We start from the raw sequence: 24,096 nt of genomic DNA on the forward strand, positions 1-24,096 counted from the left end.
GTGTAGCGAACTCTGATTCCAATACTTATGTACACCTAGCAAAGAGTATCAGTGTTCTCTTTACCTGAGCTGAATTTTCAGAACTTTTGAGGAGCCCAGATGTGGTTCTTTGTCCCTTTCAGGTAAAATATGCTTTGGTTATAAAACTGCTGTCAGGATGAAGTCTTGGCTCCACTGGTGTCTATGGCAAATTCCTAATTTTTTTAAATGGAATTCAGATTTTTTTCCACACTTGTCATTAAAGAGGGTGCCTTATCTTTGCAGGTTTAATAAATCTTTTTGTTCTATGTGTTTTCAGACCTGCTGATATTGTGTGTCTTGAGGGAAAGAAGATGCTTTGTCAGTATAAGATACAGAGCTGTTTCCTCTTGGCTTTATCTTTCTTCATCAGTGATGCCCAGAGCCAAGGTAAGTCACAAATAAGAAGGTGGAGCTTTTCACTCTGATGTGCAGAAATAGGTTTTCTTATTCCAAATACAAGTGTAACTTCTCTCTTGGTATGATGTGGATTCAGTATTACTGAAATGGAGCAGGAGTTTTGCTGCTGATCTTGGGGAGGGCAGTGTGAGTGTGTGTTTCTGTGTGTAGAATTACTTGTTCATGTGTGCTTCTTGAACCTAGTATCTCAAATAGCCTAAGTCTTCTCATATTCGGGTGTCTCAAAATTAGTTATATGAAACAATTTTTTAAAATCTTATTTACATTAAAGTACTAATCAGAAATTCGTGTGAGTATTCTCTGTGTAATCATAGAAGTTTGAAGGATCAGTTATGATACTAAGCTTATATGGAATATATATATATTTTCTTTGTTGGAGCAGTAGCTGTTGTAGCACTTACTTCATACAGTATTCACAGAACTGTTAAATGTCATAGACTACTGCAGGGTTGGTTGTTGGATTTGGTTTTTTTAAATCTCCTTTGTGGGTATTAAAAGATATTGCTGAGATTGTTAGGCTTAAATGCTTGTTGGATTGTATTGACAGTGGTTTGACTTCTAGACAAAATTTATCCTGTTGCTTGGGAAAGAAAAGAGGAAGAATGCCAATGGATTTTTCTGATTTTTAAAGAAAGATGTTTCTCTCAACTTTATGTGTATGTAATCCCTTTGATATGAGGCTGCATAGTTGGGAGCAGAATTTGATGCTGGGGCTCTTGTTATAATACATGATTCATGAGCACATTCAGAGATTAGTGGCAACCTGAGGCTTTCCAAGTTCTGGTAAATGCCTGTAGCAATGCTGTCCAGTCTGCATGATGCTCAAGTGCTGGGGAAGCTTACCATCTTGGATGCTTCGGAATCTGCAAGTGTTTATAAACCTCTTCCAGAACTTAGGGACACATGTAAGCAGTAATATTTGATGTGGGCGATGTGAGGTGAATGAAGAAATACATGTTCCCAATGTTCAACACATCAATTCTGTTCAGAAATGAAGTCCAGAATGTTTGTGACTTAATAAGCCAATAAAGCAAAGCATATGGTTAGTCCTCTCTCTGTGTATTTCAATCCTGATACATATGGTTAAGATTTGCAAAATGGGATTGGGGATTGAAGTCCATCTCCAGAAAGTTTTGCAAAATTCCTTGAGCTTGGAAACTGTATTTTTCCACCCATTCTTTAAAAAAACAAAACAAAAAAACCCCACCACACTTTGATTTACTTGGTCACATGTAAGGGAGAAAACTAAAACTATTAATACAAGGAAATGAAGGTCAGAGAGTTTTTTCCACAATCATCACACCAGCAGAAGCTAGGGTTGGTGTACTTAATGAATAAAGTACAATACTGCCCTTGTTCTTGCACTGTTTCAGTAAGCATCAGCTGTTGGATGCTGTCAGCAGTGTGATACTAAGCTAAGTGGACTATTGCCTTGGCCCAAAATTACTGTTGCGTTATTGAATGAGGTGAGATGAAGTCTCTATTCCATACTCAGAATAAAAATCTCTTGCTACATATAAAGTAATAAGATGTTTCTCAAGTCATTTCTTTTCTCAAGTTGCCACCCTTTGCAGTAAGCTCTTCATGCAGTTGGCTAACTATTTACAATTTATTAGAATATTGAAAGTATGTTTGTTTTAAGGAATTCTACACTCCGCCAAGGTGTAGGAGGAGCTGGTATTAGTTACGGCTTGTGTTTCCTTCCTTTGGCAAAGATGCTCAGGTAAAGGTGTGTAATGTGATTTCTTGGAAAGGAGAATGTGTTTGGAAGACTGAAGTCAACATGCCTCAAGCTACAACTTAACTCCTTCAACTGAAGAGTTACCTGCCTTGAGCCACGTGGTTTTATCTCATTTATTTCTTGAACAGCTTATAAACCACATAGTGCCGTTCAGTTTTTGCTCAACACCAATTATTCTTTCCTCGCTGCCGTTTCTTCCCCATTCAGCATACTGCCACTTAAACAACAGCAACGAAAAAACCCAGCTTTTATGTGTTCTTATGTAGTACAAAAATAATTCTGGGCAAGAAAAATACTTTAGAATGTTCCATTTATTCATGAAGTAACTTCAGTAGTTTTCTTTCTGTATTTAAAGATGGAAACTTTTCTGTGTGTAGCAACAATTTCCATGTGATTGCTTAGTAATTATATATGTATTACCTTGTTCAGTTCTTGTGACAAAACCAAGTTGGAAGCCACAAGGTTTAGTTCATATTCAGTCTTAAGAGAGCTGCACATATGCAATTTGTGGTATTTTCCTTTCTGTTAAGATACTGAATAGTTCTAAACACACTTTCCCTAGTTGTCCCAAAGAGTTGTGTATTTGGAGTGCTAATTTATCTGGTGACATAAACCACAGCCTTGAACTTGTCTGTAGTTTTCTTTTGGGTGACTGCTCAAATATTGCTGACGGCCATTCACTTTTGCATTCCTGTAAAACTACTTAAAAATCAGTAGCTGGAGCTTGTTATCAGTTAACTGACTCAGCTTGGATTAATTTTTTTCCCTTTCTGCAAGAAGTGAGATTTTGTTCCACAGACAATAAAGGTCCAAAGAAATAAAGATAATCCTCTTCAGGTTGGTGAATGTGTAGTAATTCCCATAAATATTTTGTTGTCTGTTCAAGTTAGATTTTTAACTTTCTTAGCTATATGTACTTTTCTATGCCAGAACATTAGTCTTTGCACAACTAAGACACAGTTGAGTATCTGTCTGGTGAATAATTCTTCTCTTCCTTCTGGTTAATTGCTGTGTGGGAATGTCCGTTCTCCTGCACTGCCACCTTTGATGGAAAAAGTACCCAGTGAAAATTGACTAGTTATGTAAAGACTATTCTGGCACAACTTTTCTAGTCTTTTACATTGTAACTCTGTAGTAAACAGAAAAACTTTTGGTGATTGTCCTTCTTTGCTTGTAAGATCTGTGGTCGTTTTTTAGGGGCTCACAGAATGTACCTGGTTTGGTGATGGCTAATAGCAAATAGGCCAGAACTATGCTTCTTTGTTAGAACGTGCTTTCATAAACTGTAAAGTTGAAAATAGGACAGAATGGAATGGCAGGGGAAGGAAGAAGATGGCAGAGAAAATGAACTCTGAATTATTTTTGTTGGTCTTCCTTGACTTTATTGCTCCCTGCTCTGCCTCTTAATCCCCATACATATTTACCACTTAATCCTGGTAAAATGTACAGCATTTTTACACTTGCATACTGTTGTTGTTTAAAAGTTTGCTCACTATTTCTTAGATGAAGTAAAGGATAAAATGTATTACATATTTTGCAAACTTCCAGGTATGATTTGTCACTCTTGGTTCATTCAGCCCCAATTCACTGTGATTTATGTACACCTCAAAGACAGAATGCATCTTGAGAATGAATTAAAAGCTGTAATCCATAACTACAGTCTGCTTGGCTTTTAAAGCTTTTTGCCATGGTCTTTGTCACGTTGTCACGACAATTATAGCATGCTGAATGTTTCTGCAGAAACCTGCCCAGCAAAACATTTTACAATATGAGGGCCAAATTTTCAAAGAACCAGTTTTGTATTTGCAGTGATTCCTGTACACACTCTTGCTTGCAACCTCTCTTTCTCTAAACTTCAGAGAGGTGACAGCAGTCTGAAGGTGAGGTCTGCCAAGCTTGTGCCTAGCAACTGGGGAAACCTGCTCTTTCGGTGGAAGCCTGGTGCTGTGAATCAGACCAATTCCAAGTGTGTGGAATTGGTGTGCTACCTGCTATTTCTGTCCCTTTGCCTCTCTTCTTGAGCTTACTCTCTGAAGTCTTTGAGAGTGTGGAGGTGTTGCTAAACTGTTCTTGGCACTGACATACTCTTTTCTGTGTTCTGATGCTAAGTCCCTCAAGGCAGAGAAGTGCAAAGCCTGCCTTTGCTCTGGCAAAAGTGCCCTGTGCAGACTCAGAGGCTGGATGTGATAGACTATATCTATTGTATTAAACCTCCAGATTTTTACTTTGAAGACCCAAGTATTTTTAATGTTAGATGGCATTAAACACCACCCCAAATCTTGAACAACTACAGCCTGCCTCTTTTTCTTTCCCCTCAAGTCTTGGAAAAAGCAGCATGTAGGAAAAAGTAATCAGGTCAGGACAGGTCTTTGGCTGCTGCTGGTGCCAGAGCTGCATTGACTATAGCAGGTCAAATAGAGAGGCCAGAGACTCTTGGACAGCACGTTCTGCCTGTTGACTCAAATGCTCCATAAGCTGTAATCCCTGTATCTCAGAAATATAACGAGGGCTATCGCCTTCTTATATCTAGTGGGCCAACAAACTTGTGGGCATAAGCATAGTCAATTAAGAGTTGTCTTAGGCCCTGGAGCAATGAAAGTGCCCCTTATCCTCTTCAGATAGTTTCCCTAGTTTCTTGGATTTATGAACAGAAATCTTAAGGGTGGTAGTGGCAGAGGCACTGAGGGTTTGGAAAGAGAAGGGGTGAGGTTGATGGAGGTGTTTAGTAAGCTTTTCTAGTGCTTTCTGTTGCTCAGCCTCTGGCTAGCTTCCCTGGATGCCTTTCCCTCTAGATCAGTTTGTGCTCTGTGAGCCAAACCCTGTTCAAATGTCTACAGAGTTCCCCTTATTGCCAACCTTGGCCACCACAGACTGTGCACCTAGCAGCTCTGCTTCAGCTGTTTGCTGTGAAGGAGAGATGTGGTTCCCTGGAAGTAAGCAGAAATCCTATCTAGGGTGTTGTTCAACATCCATGGAGCTTGCCTGAGGAGAGAGATGCAAAGTTATGAAAGATTAATTAACGTTCATTAGGCACAACGTTGCTGATATTGCAGTAACAACTTGGGGTGGATTTTCCATTTGTCTGTGTATTGCTTCACTGAAGCTTCCTCTTTCTCAATCATTTCATGCTTATATTCCTTTCATTCCTTTCACCTGCTGCTTCTCTTTGAAGCCAAGGTGATGGCACAATATAAATAGAAGACAGATTTGCTTACAACCTCCAGATTGCTCCTGTCTAAATCTCGACTAGCCTTTGCATGCCTACCACTCTTGATGAGACTGAAGCAGCACTTGCAGCTGGGCAAGTGTGTTTGCTGCTAGGCCAGGTTTGCAAATTGAGCAGCCAATATTCCATCTGCCTTGTACATGTCTGTTTTTCCTCTTGGCTACTTTATCTTCACAAGTCTTTGAAAATTTGGCCCTGAGTGACCTTAAATGTGGGGAAGTGTCCACAGTAATGCAAGGGAAAGGAGGCTAGATAATGCATATTGTCAGCATAAGCAAGGAGAGCAATTTTAGTTCCCATATATTAACAAAGAGCATTTTTATTGCCAGCTTTGCCTGCTAAACTAGAGTCTTAACATCTAACACTGTTTGTCTTTGTCTTACACTGTTAGGTTGTTAGTTTGTTTTCATAAAGAGATAAATAAAAGGTATGTCTGAGGGAAGTAGTGCACCTGGGGATGTTGTTTTACAAACTAATAAACTGATGTATGTGACATTTTTAATAACTTGCGTCCTTTATCATTAAAATTTTGTGTTGTCTTCCTCTCTGTGTTTTTGTTTGTTTAAAATTGGTGGTTGCTTTTTATTTGAATTTAAAATGTTGTTTTCTTTCCCCACTTGCAGTGTCCCCACCAACAAGACTAAGATATAATGTAGTCAGTCCTGACAGTGTACAGATCTCTTGGAAAGCCCCAAAAGGGCAGTTCACTGGATATAAGCTTCTTGTCACTCCAAGTTCAGGTAAAACAAAAGTCTGTATGTTGCTTTTTAAGGTGAAAGAACTGTCATCCTAAGGCTGAACAGCTTTTCCAAGGCTAGTGCCATCCTTCAGGACAAGGGAACAGTGGGCAAGCTGTGGATAACAGAGTACTGGCAGGTCAACATAAGAGAGAAATCGATCTCACCAGAGGGTGGTCATAAGTATTTAATTCCCATATTCTATGCCTAAGGTAGAAGTGGGTGGTTGCTAGTTATGTTTCATCTGTAGTCCTCAGAAATTGTCACCGATCGTTTGTCTTTACCTTTCTGCCAGTGTAGGGAAGCCTAGAAGTGTTTGAGGGAAAGCATAGGAACCCTATTGCATTCAGAGCTTTGAGGTGAATATCTCTGGGCATTCTCCCATAGTGAGCTCCCCAGAAAAGATTTTGGACCAAACTTAAAAAAACACAAAACATTACCCAAACCTTTTACTTTTTTTTCTTTTTTTTTTTTTTTTTTTTTTAATGAAAAGTTGAAATTTAAAGACAGGCAACAACATGGCTATATCAGGCTAGCTGTGTAGAGGTACTACTTATGTACCTATTTAAATGGATAAATAGATACCCTTTTTAAATACAACTAAATTTCATATTTTTTTATGGTCTTTGTGTATATGTATCCACAGAAGTGTTTAATATTTGTATCTATACATGAGAATTTCCTTGCTCAAAGGAAGTGGGCAGAGGTGTTCAGGGGTGACATGGGTATGATGGGGTCAGAACTGGCAGCCAGTCACAGAGCACTGTAAAAGACTGTGGGTCTGATGTTACCAAACTTGACAGCTTTTTACCAAATCTTTCTTAATTAATAGCTTTCCTGGGCACTGTGGCTATTCTATGAGGCCTAGATGCAAAGGCTGATTGATTAGCATTTCTGAGAGAACTGGTCTGTGTCTTTGGTCAGGCTGCCTGACCTCTTGCTTTTCTGGGATGCCCTCTGGCCTGGTTGAATGGATGGTCCCAAAAGTGGGAACACTGTAGGTCACTGTAGAGCTGGAGGTAGTTTTAAGTTACTACATTTACTATGCTATAAGAAAAACAAACAAAATTGCATATTTGTGGATTTTTTTCTTTTCTCTTACAGGTGGAAAAACCAATCAATTAATTCTTCAAAGCACTGCAACCAAAGCAATTATTCAAGGTCTTATTCCAGATCAAAACTATGCTCTTCAGATCATTGCATTCAATGAAGATAAGGAGAGTAAGCCAGCACAAGGCCAGTTCAGAAGTATGTGTCTTTTTAGGCCTGACATGCAGAATTTAGCAGATATTTAATGTAACTTATGAAATTGTAATCAAGTCTGACATGAAGCAGGACAATGGAAAAAGAGTTTCTTCTGTGGTGGAAGGCTCATGAGAGTACAGATTTTACCTGGTACATATACAGGTGGAGGCCTGAGTTGATTCAGTTGATCTTGCACAGGAGATTCTTGCTTTGGACTATCTTTGTTTACATCGGTTTGGAATCGCTTTCTTGCCCATTCCATTATGAAATTAGCCAGTATCTTGTGGAAAAGAATCTTCAGTTTGTGGAAAAGAGACGGGAAGTGCTATATTCTGATACTTTAAAAATTTCCTTCCTTTCATCCAACTTTTTATTAAAACATTCTTATAACTGTGCCAGCTGGCAACTAGTTGCTAGCTCAATGATACTATGAAAGGCTAAATTCTTACTGGCCTTCAGCTGTAAAATATATTTACAAATTATGCTCAAGGCTATATCTGACCTACACATACTCTTAATGTCTAAATCATGGTGATATAGATGTCTTAGCTGATTTGTCTTGATCTGAATCTTAAACAGATCAGTTAACTATCACCAGTGGAGTTTTGGTCAATAAAGGTAAAAATGACAGTCTGGGAGTACAGTTGAATGCCTACTGATTTCCCTTGACACTGAATATTTCTCAGTAGCATTGCTAAAACCACCTTTCTCTTAGAACCAGCACAAGATAAAATATGCTGAGTGCTCGATGTAGTGTGTGTCAAAGTCTTTCTAGCTTTTCATCACAGCAACTGCTTTAAGTTCTGTTCCTGTTAGGAAACCCAGAAAACCACAGATTACTTTAACATTAAAGAGTAGCCCACAGAAAGCTACACCAACTTCTATAATATTAGGTGTGGCTGTTTTTTTTTTTAAACCGCCTCTATTTTTCAGGGCAAGTAGAGCCAGCAACTTAATTTAAGAATGTGGAGGTTATGTTCTATTTACTATACTCTTTCTCTGCTGCAAGTGAAAACATGTAGTACTTAATGAGGCTAGATTTCATTTGACAATACAATGCCTTGCACGAGTAAAACCAGATACAGCATGTATACATATACTTCATTTTTGCTATTCTGTATTCTATATTTTTTTCCCCATCTCTGAGAAGTGGTCACTAATTCTTGAGATGAAAAAGGTCAAACATGTTCAAAGCTTTGAGAATATTCTTTGGTTTAGTGGTTTGGAAGTAGGTTTTAAATGCTGTTGAGTTGTAACTGATGTATAAGGACTTCTCAAGCCTACAATGAAAACTGATTGTTAAAATAGTTTTACTCTTTATATAGCCAGTTATGCTTTCTTATTCTAGTGCTGCTTGTAAGTTATTGTACATAGTATGTAATTAACAAAGACCACTGGAGAAGTTTTTCCTTTTAAAATTCAGCTGTAAAAACATACACTAGTTAGGTTTTTTGTCTGTGTGAATATGAGCTTGAACAGGCTGCCCAGAGACACTGTGAGGGCTCAATTGCTGGAGGTGTTCAAGGGCAGCTTGGATGGAGCTCTGAGCAGCCTGTTCTAGTGGAAGGTGTCCCTGCCCATGCAGGGGGTTGGAACCGATGATCTTTAAGGTCTCTTCCAACTCAAAAATTCTGTGATTCTGTGAATAAAACTGCTGTCTTCTTGTCCTTCCTATGTGGTTGGAATTTTGACTATTAGAAATGGCTTTTCCAAATCTGTAAATGTCAGGATGTGACCAACTTGTCTCCTGTGTGCATTTTCAGACTTTTATACAGTTTCTCTGGAGATTTGCTGCTCAACAGCAGTAGCATTAGAGGAAGCCATCAAGCAGCTCCTTAGCTTGCTCTTAGCCTTTTCTTTGATTGACTAGTATTATTCTGGTTATTTAGTCTCTCTTATTTTAGTTGGAGGCTGGTCTAGGAAAACCTAAAACCTTAAACCCAGACTTCTGAGTAAGATCAGGTGTCATCATGGCTTTATCTGTAACTGAGCTAATAACCAAGGTCTACCTGACTCTCCATCAAGCTCGTGGACCTGAATTTGCTTCTCAATCAGTTTCACAACTGTTTTCTGAAGGTAGAAGTGATGTACAGGCACACATGCTGTGTTAGTAAGGAGAGGAGTCAAAACTTCAGTTATGTTTTCACCAATTTTTTTTTCCTCTATGCATGGAGTGCAAGAGCTGTATGTAGGTCCTGCAGAGAGTTATCACACTGAGAAGACCACACTCCAATGTTTAACAATGGCTTATTGTCTTCCTAAGACCGTAGGATGGTCTTGTGATTATATTTTGGATTGGAACTTAGAGCATTCTTGGCTGTTTCAGATAATCTATACTCTATTGGGTAAATTAGTGAAATCTATTTGACTTTGTTCCACTTCTGTAAAACAGAATGCTTGTCTATTTTATATCCTATGTTTCAAGAGACAGGTAACCTTCTATCACCTTCTCACAGTGTTTTTTGAATGATGTAGCCCAGAGACACTCTGATCCTGGCTGACATTCAGTGCCTGCTTAGATGATTGCTGGTCATAATGCAGCTCTACATAAACTGAAGATTTTAATTGGAGTAGAATTTTGCTTGCTATTAAAGATATTATCCATTTTGTTCTTTTAACCTGTTCCTGGCCATTATTGACACCAATTAGCATTCTAAGCAGCTTCTGAATGGTTTGGTTTTTTTAGCAATTATTTTGCCATAATCTTTCAGACTATGAGTAGAGTAATACTGTCTGCTAAGGTAATGTTAGGAATTGCTGATCAAGCTGTGTTCTGCTAGGCTGTTATGAGAGATTTGGGACATAATAAGGGAGGTATCCCACTCACTTGCGGGACAGGAAGCTGTTGAAGTCTGAGCTTTCCAGCAGCTTTGCTCTCATGGGAGCATTTTGTGCCCTGGACACAGATTTGGGCATGGGATCTAAGCTGATGCTTTAAAAAGGATAGTGTAACAGCTGGCTTATGTGCTTTTGTGTTGAATGACTTGGAGTGGAACTCTGCAGTGCTGGACTTTCCCCAGCTAGCTTTGCCAATTTTCTGGACTATATTTCCAGTGCTGGATCATGTCATCATGGTCTTAGGTGCTGATGTCACTGTATTTGGACTCTTCTCTGTGAGAAGGGTCACTTCTGAGAACTTTAATGATGATAGGATGGGGAAAGATTCATAAAGAGAATAAACCCAAAGGGTGGGAGGGAAAACCCAGTAACATTTACTTGTTACCTAAGCTTATTGCAAGATGTGTGCAACTTCTTTATCAGGAAGAAAAAAAATTACATGGTTCTGACTGCACTGTTTCTAGTCTGATTAATTATTTTTCCCCTCCTTACTTTTCAGTTAAAGATATTGAGAGAAGAAAAGAAACAAGTAAATCCAAGGTGAAAGATCCAGAAAAAACAAACGCGAGTAAACCAGCTCCAGAAGGTCAGATCATGTGACTTGTGTGATATTCTGAAAATAATCAGCTTTTTTATTTAACTTGGCTATTGTATAGATTTTTCTTTAAGTCAATAACTTAAATCTGGTTCCCAGGGTTAAGTTAAACAGAAGGGAAAATTCAGTATTTTTGGGGATATTGGAGAGTTGCTCCAACAGAGGTATTACTCTTAGTTCTGTGTTCTGCTTTACTGCTTTATGTAGGAAGCACTAAATACCACCATGAGCAGCATAAAAGCAGTCTTTGAACCTTCATTAAAAAAATTATACTCCCTGTGCTTCCCCACTGAGTGCACTTTTAGTATTGAAGAATCGTGTGTCTGCATGTGTGTCTATGCATAGTAATTCTCACCATATTGGTTGCAAGACAGACTTGCAGTATTGATTCCCACCTAAGGTCAAATATGTGGTATTGTATAATCAGGCACATAATGACTTGGTAACTCTGTCCTAATGTAGGTCATATATATGAAAACTTTTCACAGAATAATCAAATGGCTTGGGTTGGAAGGGACCTTTGAGATCATTTAGTTCCAACCCCCCTGCATGGGCAAGGACACCTCCGAATAAGATCAGGTTGCTCAAGGCCCCATCCAACCTGGCCTTGAAGATCTCCAGGGAGGGGGCATCCACAACCTCCCTGGGCAACCTGTTCCAGCATCTCACCACCCTCACAGGAAAGAACTTTTTCCTAATGTCCAGCCTGAATCTCCCCTCTTTAAGCTTCAAACCACTTCCCCTTGTCCTCTCACTACGCACCCATGTAAAAAAGCCCTATCCCAGCTTTCTTGTAAGCCTGCTTCAGATGTTGGAAAGTTGTTATAAGGTCACCATAGTACCTCCTCTTCTCTAGGCTGAACAACCCCAACTTCCTCAGCCTGTCTTCATAGGGGAGGTGAAATATTTGAAATATTTGGAGGGAAAAATGAAAGAATTCATTTTGTTTGGTTGCAAGGAGCTAATATTCTGCTGAAATGTGATATTGCTTGTCATGAGAAGCTTGTCTAGTATGGACAGGAAAATCTATTTCAAGCTTAATATATAACTCTATTTCCTGTTATTCTAAAATTCAAATAACATCTCCCTTATGAAGTAACCCCAGCAGTAATTATTCCCTTCAGTGGTTATTTATGATGTACAGAGCAAGTATAGACGAGAATAGCTTTATATGACCTTAAATAGTCTTTCTGTGAATAAATTGGACAGTTTCAAGGATCCCGTTTCTGCTGTTCCTTTTAGCTCTGTCTCCTACTAATGCAAGTATCAAGGACCTCAACCAAAGCTCCTTGAAGCCCATGCTCATTTTCCTGACTTCAGTGGGTTTTTCGTCTTACTGTACATGCTTGTGTTATGTTGTATCTATTAACACCAGACAAGTTTGTTTCCATGCAGCATTTCTCAAGCCAAAGCACCCTTGAATTTGTCTCTTTTTGGTGCATTGGGGAAAATAATAGCTAGTATTTACAATGCTTAAAGAAGCAAGTTATATCTGCTAGTGCACAATGAGGTAATGATCTTTCATTTCTGGAGGAAGGTTAAGTTGGAAGAGATGGAGAACTAAAGAAAGAGCATGTGATTTGTTTTCTTAATGAAGGACAAGTGATAGAAGTAGAAGGAGGGAAAACTGGGCCTGTAATAGGAAAATGTTGATTAAATGCAGACAGAGGAAAGTGTCTGCCAGACTGTGGGAGAGGATTTATGCTCTTTCGTGGAGTAAGGGCAAAAATACTTTTGGCAAGAAGAGACAGGATCTGCAGTCTTTCCTTTTTTAGGATGCTTGTTTACTTGCAAAGCCTTTAGCTCAATTGCTTTCCTCCTCACATAACTCTTTATTCATCTAAACTTTGTTCAGTTGTATCACGGTAGTTTGTATCAGCAAAATACGCTTCTGCCTGGAAGTCTAATGAAAGACTATGGCCTTACTCTTGCTGGGGCAGGTTTTACTAGAAAATGAGGGTATATGTTTGAAAGAACAGCAAAACATACTAACTTCTTGAATGGCAAAAGCAAGTAACTTCTTTATCAGCAGAACTGACCAAAAATTAAAAAATGCTATGCTGATTTTTATGAATTCTTGATTTTGTTTAGCTCTATTCCCAATTCAGCTATATTTTAATGCAAAGTAATAAACTTTTTTCTTACTAACTAGGAGAAGCATATTTCTTTCCTTTGCAAAGTATAATGATTATTCAAAGTGGTGGAGATTCCAACTGAATGACTTCAGTGGGAGTAGAGTGAGAGTCCAAGCAAAAATCCTGTGCAGAAATAACAGCATCTGCAAAAAAAAAAAGCGTAGTTAGGATAGAAGTGAATTCAGAACTGATAAACAAAGACTAACGGTATCAAAACTTTCCTAGTTTAGTAGATAAGGACTGTTTCACCTCAAATTTAAATCAAATAAAAAAATTAAATCAGGAACAATCTGTGAAAGAAATTAAAGAAATAAAAACAAAATTTTATGGCAAAACCATGAACGATAACTTGATCCTCTGCAGATGTTTGATATTGAATGATTTGAGTATGATCAAATGCATTCAGGCCAGCAGTTAATTTTTTGTAACAATTTAGTATATGGCTAAGTTTGATGGATTTAATAGCAACGCTGATACATTCTGTGGCTGTATTGCATCCTTTATCAACCTTAAGAGTTGACAGTAGAAGAGAAATCATGAGGTAGTATAATATCTTACCTGAAATCAAGAGCAATCTTTGACCAAAAAATAAGTTTTAAACAACCCTTGTCCAGATTGGTGTTGTCAGTGGCTTCTGCTCTTGTCCTGACTGAAAGAACAGCAAAAGCCTATTTTACCTTTTCTGCAAGTATTGGAGTCAAGTTTTGCTGTAAGGAGGTACCTTCTGTGAACATCTCCACCATGTCTTACAGGACTGGTTTTATATAAGAACAGGGTGTTTTTGCAAGACTTAGAAATACAAAGGTTGTCAGACATTCTCCTGCATATGGAGAATTGTCTGGCAAAATTCTCTGCTGTGACTGTTAAAATAAATTTGGCATCAGTGGCCAGATAATCTAAAATCAGCGTTTTGGGACAAAACTACTAAAGTGTGGTAATACACTTGTCGAAGTTACAAGAGAAGGCATGTGGACTCTTTCAGTAATGCAAGGTCCAGTCTGAGCATTATGATAACTCTTGTGATCTGATCTACACATATTGTGCTGATTTTCCTGGAAGACACAAAGGACACATAATCATATATAATTATTGTTTATAAATACTTAGCTAATTTGTTTTCTTCAGAGTTCACATAATAAAACCCAGAAATCTCACTTTCCATTTCAATGGGACAGAGGTTTCACCATAACACTTCTAGTCATAGAAAGCAGCTTTCCACAAGATGGATACCTATGTTAATTATTCCAGGTGCTTGTTAAGAGTCTCACATTTATGTTAATCTATAGTTTGGAGGACTGATTCTGCAGTCCAGTATTTGATTACCGACTGTCTAAGGCTCTAGGTAGTACTGGGTTGTGTGGATGTCTTCTCCTAATGTCCAAAATCTACCATTTTCTTCTGTCTCAAAATTATTTTGTATCTGAGTTTTGCTCTGTCTTTATGAAAGTCTGTCAGTGGATTTTATGTCTTGCTAATAATTTTTTCAGCAGCTTGAATAACCTAGATTAAAATTTTCCGTCTATTGTGTCCTGTTCATTCAGCTAATTTGAAAAGATTTAGTCCTTTCTTTCCTGCTCTTAAGTGCTATTCCCTTATCTGAAACAATCCTCCAGTGTACATTCAGTAATGTCATTGTGCCAAATTAATTCAGGTTTTTATGTCTAACGCTCATCCATCAAATGTTCAGGTTATGTTTGATTTCCAGAAACCTCCTCAAGTTCTTCTGCACTACCACTTTCAAGTCTTGAAACTTCTTTAAATTTTTCAGAACCTGTCGGTGTTCAGCTTAGTGATTTATCACTGCTGCACACTCATATTAATAACATCAGAAGCTTTTTCTCTTTCTCTCTGTTGAGATAAACTTCACAGACTTGGCTCCTTTCAGCACACACTGATATTTGAGTACTTGTGCCCTGGCACTTCTCCAGCTCCCTCAAGTACAATGCTCCTTTCTGTCCAGCGACAGGGGTTAATACATTCTGTACCTTCTCAGATGTTATGCAGTTTCTCGAACAGTTTCTACAGGTGATTCTTTTAATCAAATTCTTTTGGGGAGGGGAGAATCCCAGTGTTGTGATTATGTCCTGGGGTTAAATATGCAACTTCATCCTTTCTCTGCAGAATCTTTCTCTGTGTGTCAGATATTTTTAACCACCCATTTCAATAAAAGCAGCAAAACACTGAGGACCAGTTTTATTTTCTTGCTTGTGGGCTTTATTTTGGGGCTTTTACTTGAGAGGGGTGGTGGGGTAGCCTAGGCTGGCAGCCAAACTCCCATTTAGCTGCTTGTTCACTCCCCTCCCCAGCAGAACAGGGGAGAAAATAGGAAGAACAAGAAAGAAATAGCTCATGGGTTGAAATGAAGACAGGGAGACTGCCAATTACCATGGTAGGCAAACAGAGTCAACTGAGGGAAAATTTACTTAATTTATTGCCAATTAAAATAATCTTAGAAAAAATTTTGCAAATGTGGGGAAGTGGGGGGGAAAAAAAGGACAAACATTAAAATAACAGCTTTCTTCCTAGCTTTCCCAGGCTCAACTTGACCTCCTCCCAGACTCCTCCTCCCTTGTTATCACTGCAGGTTACACTCAGTCCAAGTCCCATAAGAGCAGAAGCAAGCAGTGCAAAAGGGATGTTGAGGGTTTACAACCAAGACATGGTGGTGGTTTCTCTCTGCCATTCATGTCTTCTGCAGTGTGGGTCCTCTGCAGGCTGCAGGGAATATCTGCTCCACTGTGGAGCACCTTGTCTAGCCTTGAGATTCCCTTTGCTATTTCTCACTTTTTTTTTTTTTTTCCCCTCCTCCTCTCTCAGTCTGGTATTTTCTCCTCTTTCTTGAATGTGTTTTCCCTGAGGTGCCACCAGCTGTGTACAAGCATGGGGTGGCCCCTGGCATCCTCTCAAAAAAGCCACCCCTGCAACCTCCCTGCTGCCAAACCTGGGCATGGACACTCAGTACCAGAGGTGCTCTATCAATTCTTTAGTAGAGTAAAACATTTACACAGTCTTAAACCTGTTCTGTTCAGAAATTTACTTTTGCAAATCTCAGATTGGGATGATTTAGGACAGCAGAAAATACTGACCAGATTTCTCTTCTGAATCAAGTTTTTGCAGGGTGAGCCTTCTACAGACTGTAGACTCTTGAAACTGAGAAATAAGGTCTCTTAAAAGACTGTGATTTATGTATGATGCAATGTAATAGTTATTTTCTCATTGTAAAATGCATGTAGTATAGTCATATGGTGAGTATGACTTCTCAGGGAGGTCAGAGTTCCTCTCTGCACAGCACAACATGCTGGTTAGTTCAACTTTCCCAACTGAAAATTGTATTTCATCCCTGGAGCAAGTCCATTATCATAGAATGATTTGAGCTGGAAGGGACCTTAAAGATCTTCTAGTTCCAACCCCCCTGCATGAGCAGGGACACCTCCCAGTAGACCAGGTTGCTCAAAGGTGTTAGGAGCACATGTGTTCTTTTGGGTTTTTTTGCCAATTCTGATTAAACTCAAGTGCTGTACAGCCACATTAAAAATCCTGGGAGAAATGCAGCTTCTTAAAGCTCTTAGGTCATAGAATCTTAGGGGTTGGAAGGCACCTCTGAAGATCATCATGTCCAACCCCCCTGCTGCAGCAGGAACACCTAGGGCAGATCACACAGGAACATGTCCAGACGGGTCTTGAAAGTCTCCAGAGAATGCTTCTTTCTGAGGGAGAAACCTTTACCACATGCCAGGAATCAAACTGGCAGAATATTACCTGAGCTGCCTGGGCCAGTGTGGGGCAAGCTGAATGACCTGAGAACAGGGGTATTGCCCCTCAGTTTCCCTTCCCAAAAGGAGCATACAGGAGGAAGCTCTAGGATAAATCACTGAACCACAGAATTACCTTGGTTGGAAAAGACCTTGAAGGTTACTGAGTCTGACTGTTAACCTAACATGAACAAGTCCTTCACTAAACTATATCCCTATGTCTGTACAATTCTTAAATATCTCCAGGGATGGTGACTCCACCGCTGCCCTGGGCAGCCTGTTCCAGTGCCTGATAACACTTTTGGTGAAGAAATTCTTCCTAACATTAAACCTAAACATTCCCTGGTGCAACTTGAGGCCATTTCCTCTTGTCCTATTGCTTGTAACTTCATTGAACAGACCGATCCCCACCTCTTTACAGCCTCCTTTAAGGTAGTTGTAGAGAGCAATAAGGTCTCCCCTCAACCTCCTTTTCTCTAGGCTAAACACCCCCAGGTCCCTCAGACATATGGTACAAACCCTTCATATATTTGTTGCCCTTCTTTGGCCACCCTGTAGTAGCTCAATATCCTTTCTGTAGTGAGGGTCCCAGAACTGAACATAGTTCTTGAGGTGCAGCCTCATCAGTGCTGAGTACAGGGGTAAGATCCCCTGGACTGACAATATCTCATTGTGGAACACTGAGAGAAGCAGGTAGAAGTTCAGGATAGAAAATGTACAGCTCATCTGTTGGGTCCTGGGTATAGAAAGGACAACCTGGGAATGGAAGAATTGGACACTGGGTGAGTGAAAAAGAATATAGAAATCATAGTGAGCCTGAGAGACAGGAAGAAAGTGCAAGAGCTCTGTTTAATGAGCTGTGTAATGCCTTATCTCTTCTGCCACAAAGTATGATAGAAAGGTGCAGATGCCAGGTTTTATTATCTGTATGCAGGTAATGCACTGTGAGCTGACGTTGAATAGTGACTTCATGTGTCTTGATCAGTATTTCTGCATTTTTATAATAATTTAAATATACAAAATTTACAGGAGGTGGTAGAAATGGCCTGTAAGGATAAACAAATATTTCCCTTGAAATAATTTAATATTATTAGTGACTTTCACTAGTGACCCTTAGTGAATTTAACATTATTAGTGATATTATTTTTTATTATTATTATCACAAATGTCTATAAATACAAGTTATAGAGAACAGCTGCTTATTCAGGATTCCCTCTGACACATTCTGATCCTACTCTCCTCTGTTTTCTTCACTAATCAGTGCTGCACAGAGAAGAGATTTTGGTTATATTGTACTAAATTTCAAGTTTTTAGCACTTTCAGGGTTTAGTGTCATAAAAACTCCAGGAAAGAGCAATGTGGCATGTGATAATTACCTGCTAAGTATTCATAGGAATAAGTATGCCTGCAGGTGTGTTCTGCCCATGCTCTGAATCATGCAGAAATGATGTCTCTTTGGTGCTGGATCTTCTGTAGTTTTTCATGTGAACATAACTTTTAGCTTCCTGGTCCATGTCTGGAACATAGGTGGAGTTTTCAGCTGCCTGCAAGAGCTGTGCATACATATCCAAAGTTGTGCTATATTGCAGCGAGTAGTTTATTTCTTTGGTTTTCCCATTTTTACATTGATTTTACATTATTAGCAATACTATTATTTACATTCTTGCTACAGTCTTTCAAAGTAAATGTTTCTGAATTCTTTTTTCATATTTTTCTTTTAGTGCTATGCACACTATCATATAATGCAAAAGGCATATAATTCCTCAAAATGACACGGTACACAGATCTGAGGTTTCTATTATAAAAGCTCTTGCAGTGGGGTCATGTCAGTCTTCTGATAGCGATAGAAACGAGAGGTGCAGTAAATTTGCAAAATACACTGATTTGCTTTCTTCTTCCAATACTTCTATCACCTTTGATGCAAATAAGCACTGGGGAGAGACTTTTTACAAGGCCAGGTAGCAATAGTACAAGGGGCAACAGTTTCAAACAGAGAGGGGTGATTTAGGTTAAACATGAGGAAGAAATTATTTAGAGTGCTGAGACACTGGAACAGGTTGCCCAGAGAAGCTGGGGTGCCCCAACCCTGGAAGTGTTCAAGGCCAGGCTGGGTGGGGCCCTGAGCAATCTGGTCTAGTAGGAGGTGTCCTTGCTCACAGCAGGGGGTTGGAACTAGATCATCTTTAAGGTCCCTTCCAACCCAAACCATTCTGTGATTCAGTGTGTAGCTGTTGAATGGCACTATTTAAGCAGAGTAGGAAAAAAGTTCACAGAGAGGTATATTAAGATAATAGTAGAAGAGCATAATTATTGTTTCATAAGATGGTTTAGTGTTTAGGGGTTGTAGGGTGGATGGTTGGACTTGATGATCTTGACAATTCTATGATTCTATAATCATCTAATTTATTAACTAATTTGTTTAGTTATGTCAGATGCTTCAGTAAGTATTACTAGACTGTGAAATGAATGCTATGAGGTATTTGACAAAGCCACAGGAATTAATACCTTCTGACCTTCTGCTCCATTGGCTGTGTTTCACAATTTTACTCACTTCATCCTGGCAAATGTAACTGCAAATGTCAGTTTTAGTCATTAAATTTTTCTTTTTATATTATTGCTTTCTGAATTCCTAGGCTATGGAACTCATTAACTATGTCTTTACACAACCTAGAATTGACCTTGCTAACAGTGTTTCCCTGAGCTTTCTGTAGGGTTCTTTAGCTCTTATATTGTGATATGAGCAGGCAGAAGAAAGAAATAGTAACTGTGCTGTGTGGGCATTTCCCCCCCCCCATTCTGTTCTTCCTGAACAGTCCTTATCTCCTTAGCCCTTGCACATTAACCTGCCTCTGCAATCTGAGTATAAAAGCATAGTTTACTGGAAAGTACTTAACTCTTCCACTGTCAGCATGATTTCTTTTTTCTCTTGTGTTGGGATCACTGAATCCTGTAGCCCAGTAGAAGCATGGCATGCAGGGTTGCCTCAGTTCCATGCCTTCAGAGCCAAACAGCAAGGCTGAACGTGTAGTCCCAGTAGGTCTGGTGTGATCAAGTACAGGTCTTGGCCAAACAAATATTAGTCAGCCACCTGTGTAGGTGGAACTTGCCCCTTTTATTCCTTCATACTTTTTTTTTTCCCCCCATGCTTGTTCCTTTCCAAATACCTTGATCCCTCATTTTTGTTGCCTTTGATTCCCCCCCTAAACATATTGTATTCAATCTCATACAGTTCTCAGTTTACCCCACATACTCCTTCCTGTATCCTCTAAGTCTCATTACCCCCTAAGCAGTAACCCACAGCAGTCTGAACCATGAACAGACCATGTTGTGAAGAAGGTGCAAGTTATAAAAATATGTTCCAGATCTTGGAAGGTACTAGCAGGAAGAAATCCCTGTAATTAATATTTAATTTCTGGTGTTATGCTGGACTTACATTGTAAAGCACAAGGTCACCAGGGAGACTTTTGATAATTCCATGACTGGAAATTGCTGATCACCTTGGATGTTTTCTAATTAAAGTTTCTGCTTGACTTTGTTTGTTTGTTTTTGGGTTTTTGTTTGTTTTGTTTTTTTGTTGCAGTGCAAGATGATATCAAAGGGTTGCTTGAACTAGATGCAATCAAGTTTACTGCAAAACTGGTGGCAGTGCAGCCATATTGTCCTGTACAGCACACTCCCTAGTGCATGCATCAACTTAGAACTAGCTAGCTCAAGGACTTCTCCCTTATTCTCGATTACGAAGTGTAGGAGGACTCTGGCCATTATTCTTTAGCATCAGTTTCTTAGATCCTGCAGAATAGGGACAGAAGCATTTCTGACTTTGGAGATACAATAAGTTGTTTAAACATTGTGGAGTGCTTCAGTGTGGTAGGGTTCGTTTTTGGACCTGTGTATATTACAGTTTGCATGAAAAGGTATAGTGAAGTTTACAGCTGATGTTTGCTTTTGTCTAAATGATAGGCTGCTGTTCTCATTTCCCTAAAAGTCGTATATACATTGTACTGAGTCTTGAATATTTCATCTTTGCAGCATCTGTAGGGGTTGTGTGGATGCGTTACCTTGTCATGTATGAAACAGATACTCGTTGTTTCACTGCCTCACAGCTGGGAACATGTAATCTATGTAGGCTGTTAGGTTGCTTCAGAACTGTTTGGTTTTTTCAGTTCGCTTTTAAGTTCTGTGCTTACCATTCAGACAAAGGTTTTAGTAGTCTTTACGAAAACTTGCTTTTCAGTAGTGTGTGGCATGCAGTGACATGCAGTCCTTTGACCTGATTGTGGATAACTCTTGTCTGTGTGGTGTGTACCTGCGTGTTCTAGTATTTGCTAATCAATAAAAGGTAATACAAACAGAAAAATTAATCTACTGTCCATGCTTCTTTAAGAGGGTGGACTCAGATCCCCATACCCCTCTTGGGAAGACTGGGGAATACTTGGACCATACTGCAACATTCTGAGAACAGTTGGACCACCACAAAGCTTTGGCAAGCGTTTAGAGTTATGCTCTGCTCACCATAGTCTTCTGACCACTCTGAAGCTGTTTTGCCTGGGAATAATTTGTTAAACCTGTTTTGGTTTCAAACTTGGTCACTTTGGCTTTGAACACACTTGGCTTTGTTCTGCCTCACCTTTGTCCAAGCAGAGGATCCATGATGCATCACCCTACCTGAGCTTTCACTAGTCAAAGAAGCATGTGACCATCTGATGTTTGCTAATAGGATTCTCAAATGCTTGCAGCTAGTCTGTTGTGTCAGTGGCTTCACTGCTGGTCAGATCAGTGTCCTGATGTCAAAAAATCTCTGCTCTGGACTCCACTTAGAACCTGCCCAGCAGGGGTATCAGCAGCCCTCACCCATGCTAGGTTGGTGGAGCCTATTATTTTTGTTTTTATTTTTTTATAGTGACTTATTTTTTAACTTGTGCTATGTGTGGTGGCTTTGCATTCTTTTTCTTTGTGACTTCCTGTGGACTCTTTTTTTCTCAACTCGGATGATGCAAATATCTGTTTAAAAACAGGAGATGAAGTAGACTTGCCAAAATATACCATTGCTTTCTTTGACATATGAATTAAGGATACACCATCCAAGCTGTGTCAGTTTCTGTGCTTCTCAGAAGGCAGATTTTGATGAGAGGCATCCATTAAGTTTCCAAGCTAGTCTATATACCTGTGAATCACCATGCAGAGCTTTGTACATTAGAAATTCCTTGTTAGTCACTGGAGGACTTCCAGGAGAACTCTGTTGGAAGGAAACTCTTGGGTAAGCTCCCCATTACTGTCCAGAAAGTTTAGCTCAGTGTTCTGTATGAACAATGCTTATTCCAGGAGTTTATCATGTGAATTTCTCTGAAAGACATAGCTAAGTTTTTGTGTCCTTTGACTACTAATTGCAACTTGGATTTCCTTTTGCAACTGCAATACTTTGATGGACCTGGCCAGAATCCTTCAGCTGACTCATGCTTCTTGCCTCCAACTAGAAAACCTGATAGGGAGTATCAGCATTGACAGAAGGGACAGAATTCTTAAGTGCTCTTCCTTTGCCATAATTTTGGTAGTTGCTGTGGAGAAAACCAAGCTACATTTAGAAATTGCAACATTTACATCTGGCAACATCTGGCCAAACTAAATAGCCATTAGTTTACTTGCAAGTGTGTTGAAATCATCTGAATAAGACATTTTTAAAGAGTCCTTCATCTGGAAGCATAAATTCTAATAGTCAGTCTGTAGGATTGTTTATGACTGTGTAATCCAGGTAAATACCTCGTATATTATGAGTGATGATTGTCTTTGACAGAGGCACTATCTAGTCTTTGAAACTGAAGCTACATAGTTACAAGTTGAAACTAAGGGCAGTTTTCAAAATTTGTGTAGCAACCTTGAAGGGAGAACCAAAAAAATCTTTGGTGAGGTGGTAACAGACAGATCTGTTAATAAACACTGAAGTGCGAGACCAAGACCCTCATGTGAGAAAGCTGTGGTCATAAAGGACTGGTGCATTCATCAGCAGAGTTAGCTGTTGTGGGTTTGCACTCTAGTCTTATTGAATACCCTGATGATCAAGCTGCCTTGCTTTGTGCTCTGGACAGCAACATGGGAGATAAAAGTTCATGTTTTGGTACCTCTTTTCAGGAACTGTGAACCCTGACATGGCCTTGTCTTGAATGCAACTAGAAGGTGCCAAATCTTTCACTTTTCAGTTGTCTGCTGTGCGAGTTCCCTTTCCAGGCTGTTCCTTGTATTTTGAGAGAGGAGTCTCGTTTCACAGTGTCTCATTCAGCTGATGCTAACACTGTTGTCATCAAGCTTGTACAGAGGATAGAGGATTTCAGGGTCATTTCCACCCTTGTTGCACAATCTTCATGTTCTTTCTGGACCTCTTGATGCAGGACACACTGATTCTCAGTTGTCTCATGGTCAGTGCCCTTTACCTGGTGCCCCATGTGCTGAATAAGCCTCAGTGTTACAACTGAGTGATGTCCCTTGGTCAAAAAGCTGCTAGTTAGTAACTAAAACACAATTTACTTGCATAAATGGTCCATGTGTTCCACCTCAAAAGTGTTGCCTGTCTGGTTAGATGTACTGATTGTACTAGTATATCTGCATACAATGAGGGAGTCCTGTTTCCTCATCTGACTTCTGGGTTTCATGTGCATGAAGTGTTTGTTTGATTCATTATTCCCTGGTGAGTGGAGTCATGGCATTCTGGTACTCTGCTTTTGGTCTGTTTATGTGGTTAGAAATGTGTGGTAGAATTTCTGGTCTTTTGCACTGATCTTTCACAATAAAATAAGACTGTAAATTGTGGGTACAGGGATGGTAGCTCTTCAAAAGACTAAATATGCTGTGACCTATGAAATACCACTCCTATCTCATCTTTCCTCTCCCTGCCCTCAAGACTTTTCAAATTCAATATCTGAATTTAGCTCCCTAGGAGGCAAGGAGGTAGTGTCAAGCTGTGGCAGATATTTCTGCCTTAAGAGCTTCATAATCTTTAGTGGTTTTTTTGTTCTCTAAGAACTAGTAATAAAGGATCAGTTGCAAGGAATAATTATGTATCTGTTAGAAGTTGATTGAGATACTTTTATTACTTTATTGGGACAGTTCTGTTTACCTATACCTTAAAAAAAGAAAATGACAAGAAGAAGCTTGTATTGTGTATCAACAAAATCATAGGTCCTTTGCCAGCTTGCAACTGTTCGTACTTTATTAATCAAGTGGTGGGAGGGAGACCCTAAAACTCATCCAATATAATGTGATTATGCAACAATTATTTATTGGGAAAAAATGAACCGGAGCTACTGAAAAATTATTGAATATGGAACTTTTTTTTTTTTTTTTTTAATGAGAAAGATTCTCTGTTGAGCTCCATAGGACTGTTTTAATATATTTTTC

At 39.2% G+C, this 24,096-nt stretch overlaps 1 protein-coding gene across 2 annotated transcripts in view; it reads left to right on the forward strand.

Moving 5' to 3' along the window:
• The first annotated feature begins 307 nt into the window (after positions 1–307).
• COL14A1 (collagen type XIV alpha 1 chain) overlaps positions 308–24,096 on the forward strand; it is a 123,158-nt gene continuing 99,369 nt past the window's right edge. For both annotated transcript variants that reach the window (XM_051610193.1, XM_051610194.1), the window contains exons 1-4: positions 308–408; positions 6,029–6,145; positions 7,247–7,390; positions 10,725–10,811. In XM_051610193.1, the coding sequence (XP_051466153.1) occupies positions 333–408; positions 6,029–6,145; positions 7,247–7,390; positions 10,725–10,811 (424 nt within the window). In that variant the 5' untranslated portion in view covers positions 308–332. The remainder of the gene's footprint in view (positions 409–6,028; positions 6,146–7,246; positions 7,391–10,724; positions 10,812–24,096) is intronic.

The sequence above is a fragment of the Apus apus genome, chromosome 2 (genome assembly GCF_020740795.1).
Source record: "Apus apus isolate bApuApu2 chromosome 2, bApuApu2.pri.cur, whole genome shotgun sequence".
NCBI lineage: Eukaryota > Metazoa > Chordata > Aves > Apodiformes > Apodidae > Apus > Apus apus.